Raw genomic sequence first — 18355 nt, 5'->3', positions numbered from 1 at the left:
AGTATGACCGGCAGATCCGCCTGTGGGGACTGGAGGCCCAGAAACGGTCAGCGCCGGCGCGGCTTGAGGCGCCGAGGGTCTGGAGGGGGCGTCTGGTCTGAGGCGTTTGCGGCCCGGAAGGAGCGGGAAGGTGTGATTTGAAGGGAGGAGGCGGAAATTATGTGCTCCGGGGTCGTCTCGCTTCTGAGGGGACTGGAGGAGTTGATTGGGGATGTTTCTGGAAGGTCTGGGAAGTGGTTGGGAGGGCCGTTCCGAAGGATGGGAGCTCTGAAGGGGGCGTTGGGGAGTCCTGAGAGAGCGGGAGAATTCAAACTCAGGAAATCCGAGGCCCGAAAGCGGTGATTGTGGGATTTAGGTCGCGGTTAGGGGATAAGAGGGGCTGGGGTCCGTGAAAGGGGTGAGGTGAGGGACGTAGTTCATTCATTCGATGGTGTGGGACCCGGTTCCGTGCTGGATACGGGAGAGACTGGACTGGCCAACCGGGCCGACGGGAGCTTACATTCTTGTGGGTGCTCAGGGGCGGGCCAGTCTGAAAGAATGCGGGTTTTGAGGAGTTTTGGAGCAAGTTATGTCAAATGGGAATCTTGAGAGGCTCGGAGAGTCTGGAAGGGGACGGCAGTAGGCTCCCAAAAAGGTTGCTTGTGTCTGGTATGGGGCTGTGCCTTGGTAAGACAGGAGACATAGTTTGGGCATTGTGGAGTAGCTTAGGGATGGCGTTTTCTTTTCTTTTTTTCTTTTCTTTTTTCGACGGAGTCTCTCCCTGTCGCCCAGGCTGGAGTGCAGTGGCGCGATTTCAGCTCACTGCAAGCTCCGCTTCACGGATTCAAGCGATTCTCCTGCCTCAGCCTCCCGAGTAGCTGGGATTATAGGGGCCGGCCACCACGCCGGCTAATTTTTGTATTTTTAGTAGACACGGGGTTTCGCCATGTTGACCGGACTGGTCTCGAACTGCTGACCTCAAGTGATCCACCCGCCTCGGCCTCCCGAAGTGCTGGGATTACAGGAGTGAGCCACCGCACAAAGACGTCTTTTGTTTTGTGCAGTTGGGCGATCTTGTCTCACTGCAGCCTCTGGCCTCCCAGGTTCAAGACTTCCTCTCACCTCAGTCTTCTGATAGCTGGGATTACAGGCTCACGGCACCACACCCAGCTAATTTTTGTATTTTTAGTAGAGACAGGTTTTCACCATGTTGGCCAGGCTGGTCTGGAACTCCGGACCTCAAGTGATCTGCCCGCCACAGCCTCCCAAAGTGGTGGGATTACAGACTTGAGCCACTGTGCCTGGCTTTTTTTTTTTTTTTTTTTCTCGTCTCTGTCGCCCAGCCTGGAGTGCAGTGATGGGATCACAGCTCACTGTAGCCTCGACCTCCAAGGCTCAAGTGATATTTCCTCTTAAGCCTCCCAAGTAGCTGGGACTACAGGCGTGCCCCACCACATCATCCGACTAATTATTGTATTTTTTTTTTTTGTAAGATGGGGTTTTGCCACGTTGCCCAGATTGGTCTTGAACTCCCAAGCTCAAGCGATCCTTGGCCTCAAGAGATCTCCCCCCAACTCAGACTCCTAAAATGCTGGGACTACAGGCCTGAGCCACCATGCCTGGCCTCACTGATCAATATTTTTACTTAGCCGGGATGCAGTGGCTCACACCTGTAATCCCAGCACTTTGGGAGGCCGAGTTGGGGGGAGGGGATCTCTTGAGTCCAGGAGTTTGAGACCAGCCTGGGTGGTAATGTTGCCAAACCCAGTCTCTACAAAAATACAAAAATTAGTCAGGCATGGCAGCATGAGTTTATAGTCCCAGCTAGTCTGGAGGTTGAGGTGGGAGCATCACCTGAGCCCCCAGGAGGCAGAGGTTGCAGTGAGCTGTGATCGCGCCACTACACCCCAGCTTGGGCGACAGAGTGAGGAGGCCCTGTCTCAAAAAAAAAAAAAAAAAAAAATTGACAAACGTGTACATATGTGTCAGTCATTAAAGGATGGCGAAGTGGGAGGGTTGTTTTGATAGGCTGGCTGGGGAAGGGCTCTGAAGAGGTAACATTGAGCCTCTTATGAAGGGAAAACGCCTTGTGATCATCTAGGAGAACTTTCCTAGCAGAGAAAACAGCAAGTGCGAATTCCCAGGCATGATCGTCAAATTAGAGAAATAAGGTGGCAAGAACCAAATGAGTTGAGTAGCTTTTATTCTAAGTGTGTGGGGAAACCTGTTGGAGTGTTTTGAGTATAGGAGTAACATGATCTGTGTTTTTTTTGTTTCGTTTTTTTTTTTTTTTTTTTTTTTTTTTTGAGATGGAGTCTCGCTCTGTCGCCCAGGCTGGAGTACAATGGCTCAGTCTTGGCTCACTGCAACCACCGCCTGCCAGGTTCAAGCGATTCTCCTGCCTCAACCTCCTGAGTAGCTGGGACTATAGGTGCGTGCCACCACACCCGGCTAATCTTGTGTATTTTTAGTAGAGACAGGGTTTCACTGTGTTAGCCAGGATGGTCTCCATCTCCTGACCTCGTGATCCGCCTGCCTTGGCCTCCTAAAGTGCTGGGATTACAGGCGTGAGCCACTGTGCCTGGCCTGGTTTGTGTTTCCATTCCTGGCAGAAATGGAAGTAAAGATTCTGGCTGGACTATTGCAGTAATCCAGTTGAGATAAAAAATATTGGTGGCTTGAAACTCAAGAGAAGAGGTCAAATATATATATTCTGGATATACATATATTTTGAAGGTAGAAGAGGGAACAGGATTTGGGGCAGAAATCCAGTATGACACCACTGTTTTTGGCTTGAGCACCTGGAATGATGGAATTGCCATTTTGAAAGATATGGGGAGCTGTAGGTTTGGTGGGGTCAGGGAAAAGTCAGTTCTCTTTTGGGTTTCAGATTTTTTTTTTTTTTTTGAGACGGAGTCTCACTCTGGCCCAGACTGGAGTGCAGTGGCATGATCTCGGCTCACTGCAAGCTCCGCCTCCCAGGTTCACGCCATTCTTCTGCCTCAGCCTCCTGAGTAGCCGGGACTACAGGCACCCTGCTCGGCTTTTTTTTGTTGTTTGTATTTTTAGTAGAGACAGGGTTTCACTGTGTTAGCCAGGATGGTCTCGATCTCCTGACCTCGTGATCCACCTGCCTCGATCTCCCAAAGTGCTAGGATTACAGACATGAGCCACCGTGCCCTGCCCAGATTTTTTTTTATACAACTAAGTAGAAATATGTGAGGGGTTGAGTTCAGAGGTCAAATTTGGGTGATGGTGGGCATTGTGTGAGTACGGTGTATAGAATTAATGGAGGGGTTGGGGAAGCAGACACGTCAGGAGAATTTAGTTTGATGGGGTGGGAGCTTTCAGGAGGTTTTAGAGTGTGCAGTGGTAGGATGGGAATTACCTCAGGCTCATTTCAGATCTGTGGGGTCTTTGATGGGGTCGGGGGATGTCATCATGAGGCATTAACATTAGTGGGAAGGTTGAAGGCACCTGGAATAGATTGAGAATTAAGTGATGAGACTATGCCTCTGGACATAGGTGGGCTGCATTGATTTTAGGGACTGCTATTTTCTGGATGGAGTGGAAAGAGGGTTTATGTGAGTTGGAGGAAACTTTGAGGAAGCTTGGGGTGTTATGAGGTCCTAAAGGGTTGGGGAAGGGATTCTAAGGTCCTGGAAGGGTTAATCGAAGGGGTTTGTGGCAGTAGATAGTTTTGTTTGAAGTGGGGCAAAGTTGGTGAGATTTAAACTGGAATGTAGTTGGGGAACTTTCAGAGGGATAGGGATGATTTTTCTGAGAAGCAGTGAAGAATGCATGGGGGGCCTCTGAGTGGTAGATGACCTAAGGGACAAGTCAAGGTCAGGGCATGGAATTTGTGGGAGGTGGGAATTATTCTGAGGGAGTGGAGCTGTACTGAATTTGGTGGAGAACATGAAAAGGACTGGCTGGGGGTTGTAGGAGGGAGGGAAGAGGTTATTTCTAATTTGTACTCTTATTTTTAGACAGTCTTAGAGAGTTTATTAAAGTGTTTTTATGTCCATTTTCAGCGGAGTCTTTAAGAAATTAAACATTTTTTTATGTGAGTACATAGTAGTAGGTGTATATATTTTGGGAGTATGTGAGATACTTTGATACAGGCATACAATGGGTAATAATCACATGAGGGTAAATGGGGTATTCACCACCTTAAGCACTTATCCTTTGTGTTACAAACAATCCAATTATATTCTTTTAGTTACTTTGAAATGTACAACAAATTATTGTTGACTAGTCACCCTGTTATGCTATCAAATACCAGATCTTATTCATTGTATTTAATTATATTTTTGTACCCATTAGTCATCCCTCCTTCCCCTCCACCCCCCACTATCCTTCCTAGCCTCTGGTAACCATCAGTCTACTATCTGCATAAGTTCAATTGTTTTAATTTTTTTTTAGTTCCCACAAATAAGTGAGAGCGTGCAAAGTTTCTCTTTCTATGCCTGACTTATTTCACTTAACATGATAACCTCCAGTTCCTTCCATGTTATTGTAAATGACAGGATCTCATTCCTTTTTTTTTTTTTTTGTAGGCAGGGTCTCCTTCTGTTGTCCAGACTAGAGTGCAGTGGTGTGATCACAGCTCACTTCAGCCTTGACCTCTTGGGCGCAGGTGATCCTCCCACCTCAGCCTCCCAGTAGTTGTGACTACACCATGTGCCACAAGCCCAGCCAATATTTTAGTAGAGGTGGGGTTTCACCAGGCTAGTCTCGGGCTCCTGGGCTCAAATAATCCTCCTGCCTCCCTTCAAAGTGCTGGGATTAGAGGCGTGAACCGCCATGCCCAGCCTTTGTACCATGATTTCTTTCTTTCTTTCTTTCTTTTTTTTTGAGACAGACACTCTGTTGCCCAGGCTGGAGTGCAGTGGCGCCATCAGTGGCGCGATCTCGGCTCACTGCAAGCTCCGCCTCCCAGGTTCCTGCCATTCTCCTGCCTCGGCCTCCCGAGTAGCTGGGACTACAGGCGCCCGCCACCGCACCAGGCTAATTTTTTGTATTTTTAGTAGAGACGGGGTTTCACCGTGTTAACCTGGATGGTCTCCATCTCTTGACCTCGTGATCTGCCCGCCTCGGCCTCCCAAAGTATTGGGATTACAGGCGTGAGCCACTGCGCCTGGCCTTTTTTTTTTCTTTTTTGAGACAGTCTCCCCCTGTCGCCCAGGCTGGAGTGCAGTGGCGCAGTCTCGGCTCACTACAAGCTCCGCCTCCCGGGTTCACCCCATTCTCCCACCTCAGGCTTTAGAGTAGCTGAGACTACAAGCGCCCGCCACCACGCCCGGCTAATTTTTGTATTTTTAGTAAAGACAGGGTTTCACCTTGTTAGCCAGGATGGTCTTGATCTCCTGACCTCATGTACCACAATTTCTTTATTATTTTTTTTTTTTTGAGACGAAGTCTCGTTCTGTCGCCCCAGGCTGGAGTGCAGTGGCAAGAGCTCGGTTCACTGCAAGCTCCGCCTCCCGGGTTCATGCCATTCTCTGGCCTCAGCCTTCCAAGTAGCTGGGACTACAGGCGCCAGCCACCACGCCCGGCCAATTTTTTGTATTTTTAGTAGAGACGGGGGGTTTCCCTGTGGTCTTGATCTCCTGACCTCCTTATCCCGCCGCCTCGGCCTCCCAAGTGTACCACAATTTATTTATCCATTTGTCTTTTGATAGACACATGGGTTGCTTTCAAATCTTGGCTATAGTGAAGAGTGCTATTATAAACATGGGAGTGCAGATAGCTTTTTTTTTTTTAGACCAAGTCTAGCTCTGTCGCCCAGGCTAGAGGGCAGTAGCATGATCTCAGCCCAGTACAACCTCCGCCTCCCAGATTCAAGCGATTTTCCTGCCTCAGCCTCTCGAATAGCTAGGATTACAGGCACCTGCCACCACACCCGGCTAATTTTTGTATTTTAGTAGAGATGGGGTTTACTATGTTGGCCAGGCTGGTCTCAAACTCCTGGCCTCAAGTGATTGGCCCTCCTTGGCCTCCCAAAGTGTGGGATTACAGGTGTGAGCCACCACACCAGGCCTGATTGATTTTCATGTGGGTATATACCTAGCAGTGGGATTGCATTTTCACCTGAGTCTTGTCTTTTCCTTTTTTTTTTTTTTTGAGATGGAGTTTCGCTTTTGTTGCCCAGGCTGGAGTGCAATGGTGCAATCTCAGCTCACCACAACCCCTGCCTCCTGAGTTCAAGCAATTCTCCTGCTTCAGCCTCCCGAGTAGCTGGGATTACAGGCATGTACCACCACGCCCGGTGTAAAATTTTGTATTTTAGTAGAGACAGAATTCCTCCATGTTGGTCAGGCTGTGAACTCCTGATCTCAGGTGATCCACCCACCTTGGCCTCCCAAAGTTCTGGGATTATAGGCTTGAGCCACAGCTCCCAGCCTTCACCTGAGTCTTACAGCAGCTCTCTGGAGTAGGAAGCAGTGATTTCCTTCTCTGTTCAGATGAGGAAGGAGGCTCCACAGAGCAAACTGACTTGCCTCTAAGAGGGCGTTAGGTGAGATAGGAGAACTCTGGAGACTGGAGTTCCTTTATGAAATGGAAACCCTGAAAATATGCAGACTGATAAGATGTACAAATTGTGGGGCATTGTATAAGACAGTTGTCCTAGTTTTCTTCCAAAAGTCAGTTTCATGGGAAAAACAAGTGAAGGGACTGTTGTGGATTAAAAGAGAGTAACGGCCATCGTGGTAACTCAGCCTGTAATCCCAGGACTTTGAAAGGCTGAGGTGGGTGGATCACCTGAGGTCAGGAGTTCGAGACTAGCCTGGCCAACATGGTGAAACCCTGTCTCTACTAAAAATACAAAAAAAATTAGCCGAGTATGGTGATGGGTGCCTGTAATCCCAGTTACTTGGGAGGCAGAGGCAGGAGAATCACTTGAACCCAGGAGGCGGAGGTTGCAGTGAGCTGAGATGGTGCCATGGCACTCCAGCCTGGGTGACAAGAGCGAAACTCCATCTCAAAAATAAATAAATAAATAAATAAACTAAAATGGAGTAAAGAAGCAGCTTCCCAGAGTAGATTTGGTTGCTTAAATTGAGGCCAAGTTTCTGGAGTTTTTATTGATATCTGACAATTACAACTAAAAAAATTTTTTTTTTTTTTTTGAGACAGAGTCTCGCTCTGTCGCCCAGGCTGGAGTGCAGTGGCCAGATCTCAGCTCACTACAAGCTCCGCCTCCCGGGTTTACGCCATTCTCCTGCCTCAGCCTCCCAAGTAGCTGGGACCACAGGTGCCCACCACCTCGCCCGGCTAGCTTTTTGTATTTTTTAGTAGAGACGGGGTTTCACCGGGTTAGCCAGGATGGTCTCGATCTCCTGACCTCATGATCCGCCCGTCTCGGCCTCCCAAAGTGCTAGGATTACAGGCTTGAGCCACCGTGCCTGGCCAACTAAAATTTTTTTTTCTCACTCTGTCACCCAGGCTGGAGTGCAGTGGTGCAGTGATGTGATCTTCAGCTCACTGCAACCTCCCCCCTGCCAGGTTCAAGGGATTCTCCCACCTCAGCCCCACAAGTAGCTGGGACCATATGCCATAACACTCAGTTAGTGTGTGTGTGTGTGTGTGTGTATGTGTGTGTGATGGAGTCTCATGGGAATTAAGTGACATAATACATACAAAGAGCCTACAGTGCTTGATACATAGTAAATGTTAGATAAATGTTGGCTGCTGTTATTTTATTATGTACCAGATTTCTATGATTCTGCTGATGGACACAGGTTTGTTTTGGTGTGTATATTAATTCACAGCCATTTGAGTAACAGTGTGTCCTAAATGCCAAGGAAGTTATTGGTTCTAGGGATACAGTGGTTTCTGGAGTTTACATTCTTTTTTTTTTTTTTTTTTTGAGACGGAGTCTCGCCCTGTAGCCCAGGCTGGAGTACAGTGGCTGGATCTCAGCTCACTGCAAGCTCTGCCTCCCGGGTTTACGCCATTCTCCTGCCTCAGCCTCTGGAGTAGCTGGGACTACAGGCGCCTGCCACCTCGCCCGGCTAGTTTTTTTTGTATTTTTTTAGTAGAGATGGGGTTTCACCGTGTTAGCCAGGATGGTCTCGATCTCCTGACCTCGTGATCCACCCGTCTCGGCCTCCCAAAGTGCTGGGATTACAGGCTTGAGCCACTGCGCCTGGCCTTGGAGTTTACATTCTAATGGGGGGTTCAGTAAACATAAACAAGTAGTGTAGCTTAGCACAGTGATGTGTGCCTGTGATCCCAGCTACTGGGGAGGCTGAGGTTGGACGATCACTTGAGCCGGGAGATTGAGACTATCTTGGGCAACGTAGTGAGGCCCTATCTCAATCAAAACAATGGGCAACATAGGCCCCATCTCAATAAAAACAAAAACAAATGGCATAATTCGAGATAGAAGAGGATGTGGACCTATTTTAAATTAGGTGGCCAGTATGGACTTCTCTGAGGAGGTGACAGTTGAGCTGAGACCTAAAGAACGTGTCCCTCAAGAAGTTGAGGGAAGAAGCAGCGGGAAGCACTAATTCCAAGGTCCTAACGTGGGAGCAAGGATGATGTTCTCTAGGATCAGCCTCCCGAGTAGCTAGGCCTACAGGCTTGTGCCACCACGCCTGGCTAATTTTGTTTGATTGTTTGTTTTGAGACGGAGTCTCACTCTCTAGCCCAAGCTGGAGTGCAGTGGCGTGATCTCGGCTCACCTCAAGCTCTGCCTCCTGGGTTCACGCCATTCTCCTGCCTCAGCCTCCCGAGTAGCTGGGACTACAGGCACCCACCACCATGCCCGGCTAATTTTTTGTATTTTTAGTAGAGACGGGGTTTCACCATGTTAACCAGGATGGTCTCAATCTCTCCCTGCCTCAGCCTCCCAAAGTGGTAGGATTACAGGCGTGAGCCACCACACCTGGCCTAATTTTTGTATATATTTTGTATATTTTGTAAATTTTGTATATGGGTTTTCCCCATATTGGCCAGGCTGGTCTCAAACTCCTGACCTCAAGAGATCTGCCTGCCTCAGCTAATTTTGTGTATTTTTAGTAGAGACGGGGTTTCACCGTGTTAGCCAGGATGGTCTCCATCCCCTGACCTCGTGATCCTCCTGCCTTGGCCTCCCAAAGTGCTGGGATTACAGGCATAAGTCGCTGCGCCTGGCACACCCAGCTAATTTTTTTTTTTTTTTTGTACAGATGGAGTCTTACTTTGTTGCCCAGGCTGGTTTCGAACTCATGGGCTGAAGTGATCCTCCTGCCTTGCCTTCCCAAAGTGCTGGGATTACAGATGTGACCCACTGCCTCCAGCCTGCTGTAGTTTTGTAGGAGAGAAATGATGGTGGCTCAAACTAGAGTGGTGGATGTGGAAGTCGAGGGAGGTAGATGGATGATGCTACCGTGAATGTGTATATTTTCTTTTCTTTTTTTTTTTTTCCAGACGGAGTCTCGCTCTGTCTTCCAGGCTGGAGTGCAGTAGCGCGATCTCGGCTCACTGCAAGCTCCGCCTCCCGAATTTACGCCATTCTCCTGCCTCAGCCTCCCGAGTACCTGGGACTACAGGCGCCCGCCACCACTCCCGGCTAAGTTTTTATTTTTTATTTTTTTTTATTTTTAGTAGAGGTGGGTTTTTTACCGTGTTAGCTAGGAGGGTCTCCATCTCCTGACCTGTGATCCGCCCGCCTCGGCCTCCCAAAGTGCTGGGATTACAGGTGTGAGCCACTGCGGCCGGCCGAATGTGTATCATTTTTGTGCCCACTTGGATTTTTTTTTTTTTTGAGGAGTCTTGCTCTTTCGCCCAGGCTGAAGTGCAGTGGTGCGGTCTCGGCTCACTGCAACCTCCGCCTCCTGGGTTCAAGCGATTCTCCTGTTTCGGCCTACCAAGTAGCTGCGATTACAGGTGCCTGCCACCACGCCCGGCTAATTTTTTTTTTTTTTTTTGAGACGGAGCCTCGCTCTGTGGCCCAGGGTGGAGTGCAGTGGCGCCATTTTGGCTCACTGCAAGCTCCGCCTTCCGGGTTCACGCCATTCTCCTGCGTCAGCCTCCTGAGTGGCTGGGACCACAGGCGCCCGCCAGCGTGCCAGGCTAATTTTTTGTATTTTTAGTAGAGACAGGGTTTCACCGTGTTGGCCAGGATGGCCTCAATCTCTTGACCTCGTGATCTGCCCGCCTCGGCCTCCTAAAGTACTGGGATTACAGGTGTGAGCCACCGTGCCCAGCCCACGCCCGACTAATTTTTTAATTGTAGTAGAGATGGGTTTCACCATGTTGGCCAGGCTGGTCTCTAACTCCTAACCGCAGGTGATCTACCCGCCTCGACCTCTCAAAGTGATGGGATTTGTAAACCCAGCACTTTGCAGGAGGCAGAGGCAGGAAGATTGCTTGAGCCCAGGAGTTAGAGATCAGCCTGGGCAACATAGTGAGACCCTGTGTCTACAAGAAGAAAACCAAATCCATAAATTAGCCAGGTGAAGTGGTGTGTACCCGTAGTCCCAGGACTCAGTAGACTGAGGTGGCATGATCACTTGAACCTAGGAGGTTGAGGCTGCAGTGAACCCCTCTTGCCACTGCCCTTCAGTCTGGTTTCACAGAATGAGACCCTGTTTCAATAAAACAAAATGTAAACATGATATTTGGTGTTGATGGCAGTTGAGTAATGAATTTTATTTTACTGTGTTTTTTTGAGATAGAGTCTGTCACCCAGGATGGAGTGCAGTGGTGCAGTCCTGGCTCATTGACACCTCTGCCTCCTGGGTTCAAGTGATTCTTCTGCCTCAGCCTCCCAGATAGCTGGGATTACAGGTGCCTGCCATTAACACGCCCAGCTAATTTTTTTTTTTTTTTTAAACAGAGTTTCACTGTGTCACCCCGACTGGCATGATCTTGGCTTACTGCAAACTCCACCTCCCAGGTTCAAGTGATTCTCCTGCCTCAGTGTCCTGAGTAACTGGGATTACAGGCACCCGCCACCACGCCTGGTTAATTTTTGTATTTTCAGTAGAGACGTGGTTTTGCCATGTTGGCCGGGCTGGTCTCAAACCCCTGGACTCAAGTGATCTATCTGCCCGTCTTGACCTCCCAAAGTGCTTGGATTACAGGTGTGAATCACCACACCTGGCCATAATTTTTTTTGTATTTTTAGTAGAGAGGGGGTTACACCAGGTTGGACAGGCTGGTCTCAAACTCCTGACCTCAGGTAATCCACCCATCTCAGCCTCCCAAAATGCTGGGATTACAGGCGTGAGTCACTGGGCCCAGCTGAGTAATGCATTTTTAAAAACTGCAGAGCAGAGTCTGTAGAGCTATGTAGAAATGTAGGTCGTGGAGGAGATTTATTGTCAGGGACTTTTTATATGTAGCTGTTGCTGGAAGAGTTCGGGGAGGGGGAGTGCTTGCTGTTGTCGACTCAGCCATGATAAAAAAGGCTTTTTTGAGGAAATGGCATTGGAGTTGGGTTTTGAAGAGGAAGGGCTTAGCTAGGCATTGAGAGGAAGAAATGGTGCATTTTGTGAGGGTGGAATGTTGTGATTAAATTTTATTTAATTTTTAATTAAATTAATAGCAAACTTATTAGCCAGCAGAACTTGAATTGTGTGAAACTATTCTTAGTTATTACTAAATCCTTTTCAGTATGAATAATACATTTGCTGTAGAATTATTAATGAGTTTGGTTACATGATGCAGCCCAAGATCTTGATGAGTTGTTTCATAATATATGATGTAAAGTCTGTATTTACTTTTTGAAATCTGAAAAATTGTGATTCTGAAATACTTCTGGTTCAAGAGATTTCAGATAAGATATAGTGGATCTGTTCTGCTTCTTATTGACCTCAGACAAGCCTTGGGATGGCCTGACCTCTGATTGCCTTTTTTCAGCCTCATCTTCTGTCACTTTACAGATTTAAAAAGCTAAAAACGGCCGGGCGTGGTGGCTCAAGCCTGTAATCCCAGCACTTTGGGAGGCCGAGACGGGCGGATCACGAGGTCAGGAGATCAAGACCATCCTGGCTAACGCAGTGAAACCCCGTCTCTACTAACAAAAAAAAAGGCAAAAAACTAGCTGGGCGAGGTGGCGGGCGCCTGTAGTCCCAGCTACTTGGGAGGCTGAGGCAGGAGAATGGCGTAAACCCGGGAGGCGGAGCTTGCAGTGAGCTGAGATCCGGCCACTGCACTCCAGTTGGGCGACAGAGTGAGACTCCATCTCAACAACAACAACAACAAAAGCTAAAAACAAGGCTGGGCGTGGTGGCTAATGCCTGTAATCCCAGCACTTTGGGAGGCTGAAGTGGGTGGATCACTTGAGGTCAGGCGTTTGAGACCAGCCTGAACAACATGGTGAAACCCTGTCTCAACCAAAAATGCAAAAACTAGCTGGGCGTGATGGCAGGTACCTGTAATCCCAGCTATTGGGGAGGCTGAGGCAGGAGAATTGCTTGAACCTGGGAGGTGGAAGTTGCAGTGAGCTGAGATCAGCCACTGTACTCCAGCCTGGGCAACAGAGCGAGACTCCGTCTTTAAAAAAACAAAAGGGTAAAAACAATTCCTGTGTACATCCTCTTCTCATGCCACTATGTGTTTTGCTTGTGTGTTATACTTAACTAGTGCCTCTTCTCAGGACCTCTTCTGCTGTCATACTAGTTTAAGCCACCATCATCCTCACCTTAACAGTGACATCTTCCTACCCCCATGGCTTTCCATCATGCTTAGAAGAAAATCCAGAATCCTTCCATTGCATGTAAGAGCCTTCATGATGTGGCCCCTGGTTCCAGCTTTTCAGCCTGTCTGTCATTCCTATCCTTAGAACATGCCAAGCACTCCTGCTTCAGGGCTTTTGCATTTGCTATTTTCTCTATCTGAAATGTTCTGCTCCCAAATATCTGTGTGTTTGTCCTTTATTTCATTTTGATTTTTGCTTATATGGCATCTCCTCAGAAAGGCTTGTATAATTTCTCTGTCTCAAATAGTGTTCTTCATCATTCTTGATTCTTGTCACATTTGATTTTCATCACTTTTTCACATAATATGTATCTATTTGTTTATCTGTCTCCTACTTTTTCATGAGGGCAGGGACTGTGTCTTTCTGATTCACTACCTTATTTCCATACCATAGAAGGATGCCTGGCATAGTAGGTACTCAATAAATATTTGTGGGATGAATTATTATGTGCAGTATGGATTGGAGCCTGTATCTTTCCTAGATTTGAGGCGTGATGCCTCAATGCAGTTAGAACCAAAATGATTTCTTTCTTTTTTTTTTTTTTTTTGAGACAGTGTCTCAATCTTGTTGCCCAGGCTGGAGAGCAGTGGCGTGATCTCGGCTCACTGCAACCTTCGCTTCATGGTTTCAAGTGATTCTCCTGCCTCAGTCTCCCAAGTAGCTGAGGTTACAGGCGTCTGCCACTACACCCCGCTAAGTTTTGTATTTTAGTAGAGATGGGGTTTCACCACGTTGGTCAGGCTGGTCTCAAACTCCTGACCTCAGGTGATCCTCCCATCTCAGCCTCACAAAGTGCTGGGATTACAGGTGTGAGCCACCGTGCCTGGCAAACCAAAATGATTTGTGTATTTTTTGTTCTGTGATTCTGCAAGCTTACTGTTCTGTATTATCAGGTTAACAATGTTTGTCTTACAGGCTGCGGGCCTCCCGGGTGCTTCTTGTCGGCATGAAAGGACTTGGGGCTGAAATTGCCAAGAATCTCATCTTGGCAGGAGTAAAAGGACTGACCATGCTGGATCACGAACAGGTGCGCTGTTGTCAGCTCATTCCTCCCCTGCTCTGGCTCCCCTTTCCAGTATGAAGACCTGCAGGTTTTGTGAGTTCCTGCTTGTGCCTTAAGGGCTATGAAAGGAGGGCTAACATTAATGGACCATTGCCTCTGGAGACTGAAGGTGCTATTGTTGGGTTTGAATTCCAGCTCCACCACATCTAGCTGGGTAAGGAGTGGAGACTCACATCCCCTCATTGAGCTTGCCTGTCTGTAAAATGGGGTTAATAATATCTCCCTTGGTGGTTGCTTGTGAGGCATAGAGAAGTGTCTTTCCAATTTGTGCCTGAAAATTACCTGAGTGACTAACTGAAAATGCAGAGTGGCCTGGAGGCTTTGTGTTGCCCTAGCTTTCACCCCTAGTGATTCTCATTTAGGTCTGAGATGAGCTCAGGAGTATGTGCATTTAAAAGGTATTTTAGGGCCAGACGCAGTGGCTCATGCCTGTAATCTCAACACTTTGGGAGGCTGAGGCAGGCGGATCATGTGAGGTCAGGAGTTTGAGACTAGCCTGGCCAACATGGTGAAACCCTGTCTCTACTAAATATACAAAAATTAGCCAGGCATGTTGGTGTGCACCTGTAATCCCAGCTACTCGGGAGGCTGAGGCACAAAAATCGCTTGAAGTTGGGAGGTGGAGTTTGCAGTGAGTTGAGATGGCACCACTGCACTCCAGCCTGGGCAACAGAGCAAGACTCTGCCTTAAAAAAATAAATAAATAAAAGGTGTTTCAGGAGATTGTGATTTAGGTGGTCCACAGTCATCACTTTAAAAAACACTGGATCAGAGAGAATGTGTGCAGACTGCTTAGTATAGTGCTTGAACCTAACAAGTATCCAGCAGTTAGGAATAATGATCTGACATGCTGTTTGTTTGTTTGCTTTTGTGAGACGGAGTCTCGCTGTGATGCCCAGACTGGAGTGCAATGGCGCAATCTTGGCACGCTGCAACCTCCACTTCCCAGACTCAAGCAATTCTCCTGCCTCAGCCTCCCAAGTAGCTGGGATTACAGGCACGCGCCACCACGCCTGGCTACTTTTTTTTTTTTTTTGAGATGGAGTTTAGCTCTCGTTGCCCAGGCTGGAGTGCAATGGCATGATCTTGGCTCACTGCAACCTCAGCCTCCCAGGTTCAAGCAATTCTCCTGCCTCAGCCTCCGGAGTAGCTGGGATTACAGGCATGCAACACCATGCCCTCCTAGTTTAGCATTTTTAGTAGAGATGAGGTTTCTCCATGTTGGTCAAGCTGGTCTTGAACTTCCCAACCTCAGGTGATCTGCCCCCCTTGGTCTCCCAAAGTACTGGGATTATAGGCGTGAGCCACCGCGCCCGGCCATGCCTGGCTAATTTTTGTATTTTTGGTAGAAACAGGGTTTCACTATGTTGGCCAGGCTGGTCTCAAAGTCCTGACCTCAAGTGATCCACTGGCCTCAGCCTCCCAAAGTGCTGGAATTACAGGTGTGAGCTACCACGCCCTGCTGACATAATGCTACTTGATTAATATGATGGTAGAGCCCAACTCCAGTGTAGCTTTCTCTGACCAGACTCATCTTCAAGGTGAAAATAAGTGCTTCTCTCTCTACATTTCCATGCCTCAGCGACATTTTATTTATTTATTTTGAGACAGAGTCTTACTCTGTTGCCCAAGCTGGAGTACAGTGACGCAACCTCAGCTCACTGCAACCTCTGCCTCCCGGGTTCAAGCACTTCTCGTGCCTCAACCTCCCTAGTAGCTGAGATTATGTAACTACTTTATCTGGTTGCAAGAATCCAACATTGGAGGCCAATCACAGAACAGTGATTCTGACACCACAGGTGTGAGCCACTGCACCCATCTTAGAGCATATTATTTAGTTTACGTTCGAAAAGCATCTGATAGTACCTACTGGGTGCCCTGAACTCTGCTAGGTGCTAGTGATAGAAAGATGCTCACAGTTTGGTTCCCATTCTCAAGTTTGTTTTTTTTTCCCCCCCAGAAACCAGAGCAGGCTACCTGACTCAGGTTGCGAGACATGAAAGATTTCCTGGAGTTCTGATCTAAGTCTTAAAGAACAAGGAGGATTTGTCAAGATAAGGGCCTGTGTTTAGGCAGGGGACATAGCAGTGTCACAAAGGCACCCAACAGTGTGGTAGAAATGGAAGATAAAAGTAGTTTGGTGTTTTTAGAGCGAGAGACCCAAAGTGGTGGGTAGAGACAGGATGCTGGTGAAGTCCAAGTCAGTAGGGGCTCCTAGGAAGCCCCACTGTAAGCTTTTACTTAATCCTCCGGGTGGTGCAGATTCACTGAAGAGTTTCAAATGACAGGAAGGGTGACATGGTTAGCTTTGGGCTTTATGTGTAGATCACTAATTACTGTATTAACTATGGTTGGCACAAAATACAGGGCAGAAGACCACTTAGAAGGCAGTTTTTAGTAGTTTAGGTGATAGGCGAAAGTGGCCTTTCTGGTAGGGATGGCAGGAAGCACACAGATGTGAGAAATAGATTTAGGTGGTAGAATCGGGAGGTCTGTGTATGGGAGCTTAAAGAAAGCCAGGAAAAACCAGAGCAGCTGACACTAAAGGGGCTAAGCACTGTTCTTAGAGCTGCAGTTGTATTATCTCACAGAGTTCTCATGACACATCTTGAGATCAAGGACCTATTATCATCCCTGTTTTACAGATAGGAAAACAGAGAAGAAGGAAGAAAAGTACTGGCCCATCCAAGGCCCCAGTGGTATGGTCGAGACCCAGGCATCTGACTCCAGAGCCCATGTTCTCAGCCACCTCACTATGGACTACTCTCGTGGAAATAGCAAGGACATGAAGACCAGGCTTCTGGCTTGAGTGACTGGGTGGGTGGTTGGTAGACTCTGGAGACGGCACACAGAAGCAGACAGACACGTAGGGTCTATAGATGTCTGAGAGGAAATGACTGATGGGCAGTACAGTAGAGAAGACTCAGGTAGATCAAGAAGAAATCTTCACCAGAAAGAGTGATTTGAAAAATAACAGCAGATTTTGGTAGAAACTAAAGAGGCATTGAGTTGATTTATGGAGCTCTACAGAGTGAAAAGATGAGTAGTTCTGAGATGGAATCCTGGGGACAACCTCACCTAAGAGGGCCCAAATTGAGACTAGAATGTGTAGCAGGGGAGGAGAGCATAGCAAGGAAGGTGTGATCTGTGGACTGATAGTGATGAAGTGATAATTGTATGTGTATTTTTTTTTTTTTTTTTTTTGAGACAGTCTCACTGTCACCCTTACTGGAATGCAGTGGGCATTATCATGGCTCACTGTAGCCATAACTTCCTGGGCTCAGGGTATTCTCCCACTTAAGCTTCCCAGTAGCTGGGACTACAGGTGCACACTACCACACCTGACTAATTTTTCGTATTTTTTATAGACACTGGGTTTCGTGATGTTGCTCAGGCTGGTCTTGAACTTTCTGGGCTCAACCGTTTTTTTTGTTGTTGTTGTCTGCCTTTTTGAGGCGGAGTCTCACTTGTCACCCAGGCTGGAGTGCAATGGCAAGATCTTGGCTCACCGCAACCTCCGCCTCCTGGGTTCAAGTGATTCTCCTGTCTCAGCCTCACAAGTAGCTAGTATTACAGGTGTGTGCCACCACACCTGGCTAATTTTTGTATTTTTAGTAGAGATGCGGTTTCACCATGTTGGCCAGGCTGGTCTCGAACTTCTGACCTCAAGTGATCCTCCCACCTCAGCCTACCACACTGCAGTGATTACAGGCATGAGCCACCGTGCCCGACCTCAACTGTATGTTTTTATCCGTGTCCTCATTTTATATGGGATTCCCACATTCTTGCTCAAGGTCACACAGTTGTTGAGCCAGGATTTGAATCAAAGATCGAATTCAGCCTGAATTATTTCAGAGCCTTACTGTTAACCATTGTGTGGTACAGCTTCTCAGCACATAATGAGATCCCTGAAGAAGCAGAATGGGATGGGTCAAGGATACAGGGTTAGTCTGGAATGGGAAGTGGGCCAGCTCATTTTCTTGGAGGAAAAGGTAGTAAGATAGTGTGCTGTGGATGGTTGGTAGGAGGCGATGAGGGGAGATAACTTCTGTTGAATCTAGTCTTGGTGAAGGTGGCAAGGTTATTTGCAGAGAATAATGGTTCAATTAGTTGTTTGATGTGTGAAGAAATCCTTTGAGAGCAGTATGGAATCTGTAATCTTACTGGTGGCTGTTAGGGGATTATGTTATCCTGTCTTTGAGGCTCTGCTCTGCTGATGTTCAGCCTTAGGAGTGAAATAATTCCCCTGTTTCAGTTCCCACATCTCTCTTCCTCTCTTGAGGGCTTTTTTTTTTTTTTTTTTTGGAGACGGAGTCTGGCTCTGTTGCCCAGGCTGGAGTGCAGTGGCCAGATCTCAGCTCACTGCAAGCTCTGCCTCCTGGGTTTACGCCATTCTCCTGCCTAAGCCTCCTGAATAGCTGGGACTACAGGCGCCCACCACCACGCCTGGCTAATTTTTTGTATTTTAAGTAGAGATGGGGTTTCACCGTGTTAGCCAGGATGGTCTCGATCTCCTGACCTTGTGATCCGCCCGTCTAGGCCTCCCAAAGTGCTGGGATTACAGACATGAGCCACCGCACCCAGCCCCTCTGTGAGTTTTTTTTTTTTTTTTTTTT

At 47.8% G+C, this 18355-nt stretch overlaps 1 protein-coding gene across 3 annotated transcripts in view; it reads left to right on the top strand.

The window, feature by feature from the left end:
• SAE1 (SUMO1 activating enzyme subunit 1) overlaps positions 1-18355 on the top strand; it is an 88043-nt gene continuing 69688 nt past the window's right edge. The window contains exons 1-2 of one of the 3 annotated variants that reach the window (XM_026457335.1): positions 1-130; positions 13592-13703. In XM_026457335.1, coding sequence (XP_026313120.1) covers positions 13623-13703 — 81 coding nt within the window. In that variant the 5' untranslated portion in view covers positions 1-130; positions 13592-13622. Of the gene's footprint in view, positions 131-12579; positions 12695-13591; positions 13704-18355 lie in introns of those variants that run through there. The other 2 variants (XM_023182259.2, XM_023182260.2) reach the window with 2 other exon arrangements.

This window comes from Piliocolobus tephrosceles, chromosome 21 (assembly GCF_002776525.5).
Source record: "Piliocolobus tephrosceles isolate RC106 chromosome 21, ASM277652v3, whole genome shotgun sequence".
Classification (NCBI taxonomy): Eukaryota; Metazoa; Chordata; class Mammalia; order Primates; family Cercopithecidae; genus Piliocolobus; species Piliocolobus tephrosceles.
Note: the sequence above shows the minus strand (reverse complement) of the source record. Positions and strands in the feature narration are given on the sequence as shown.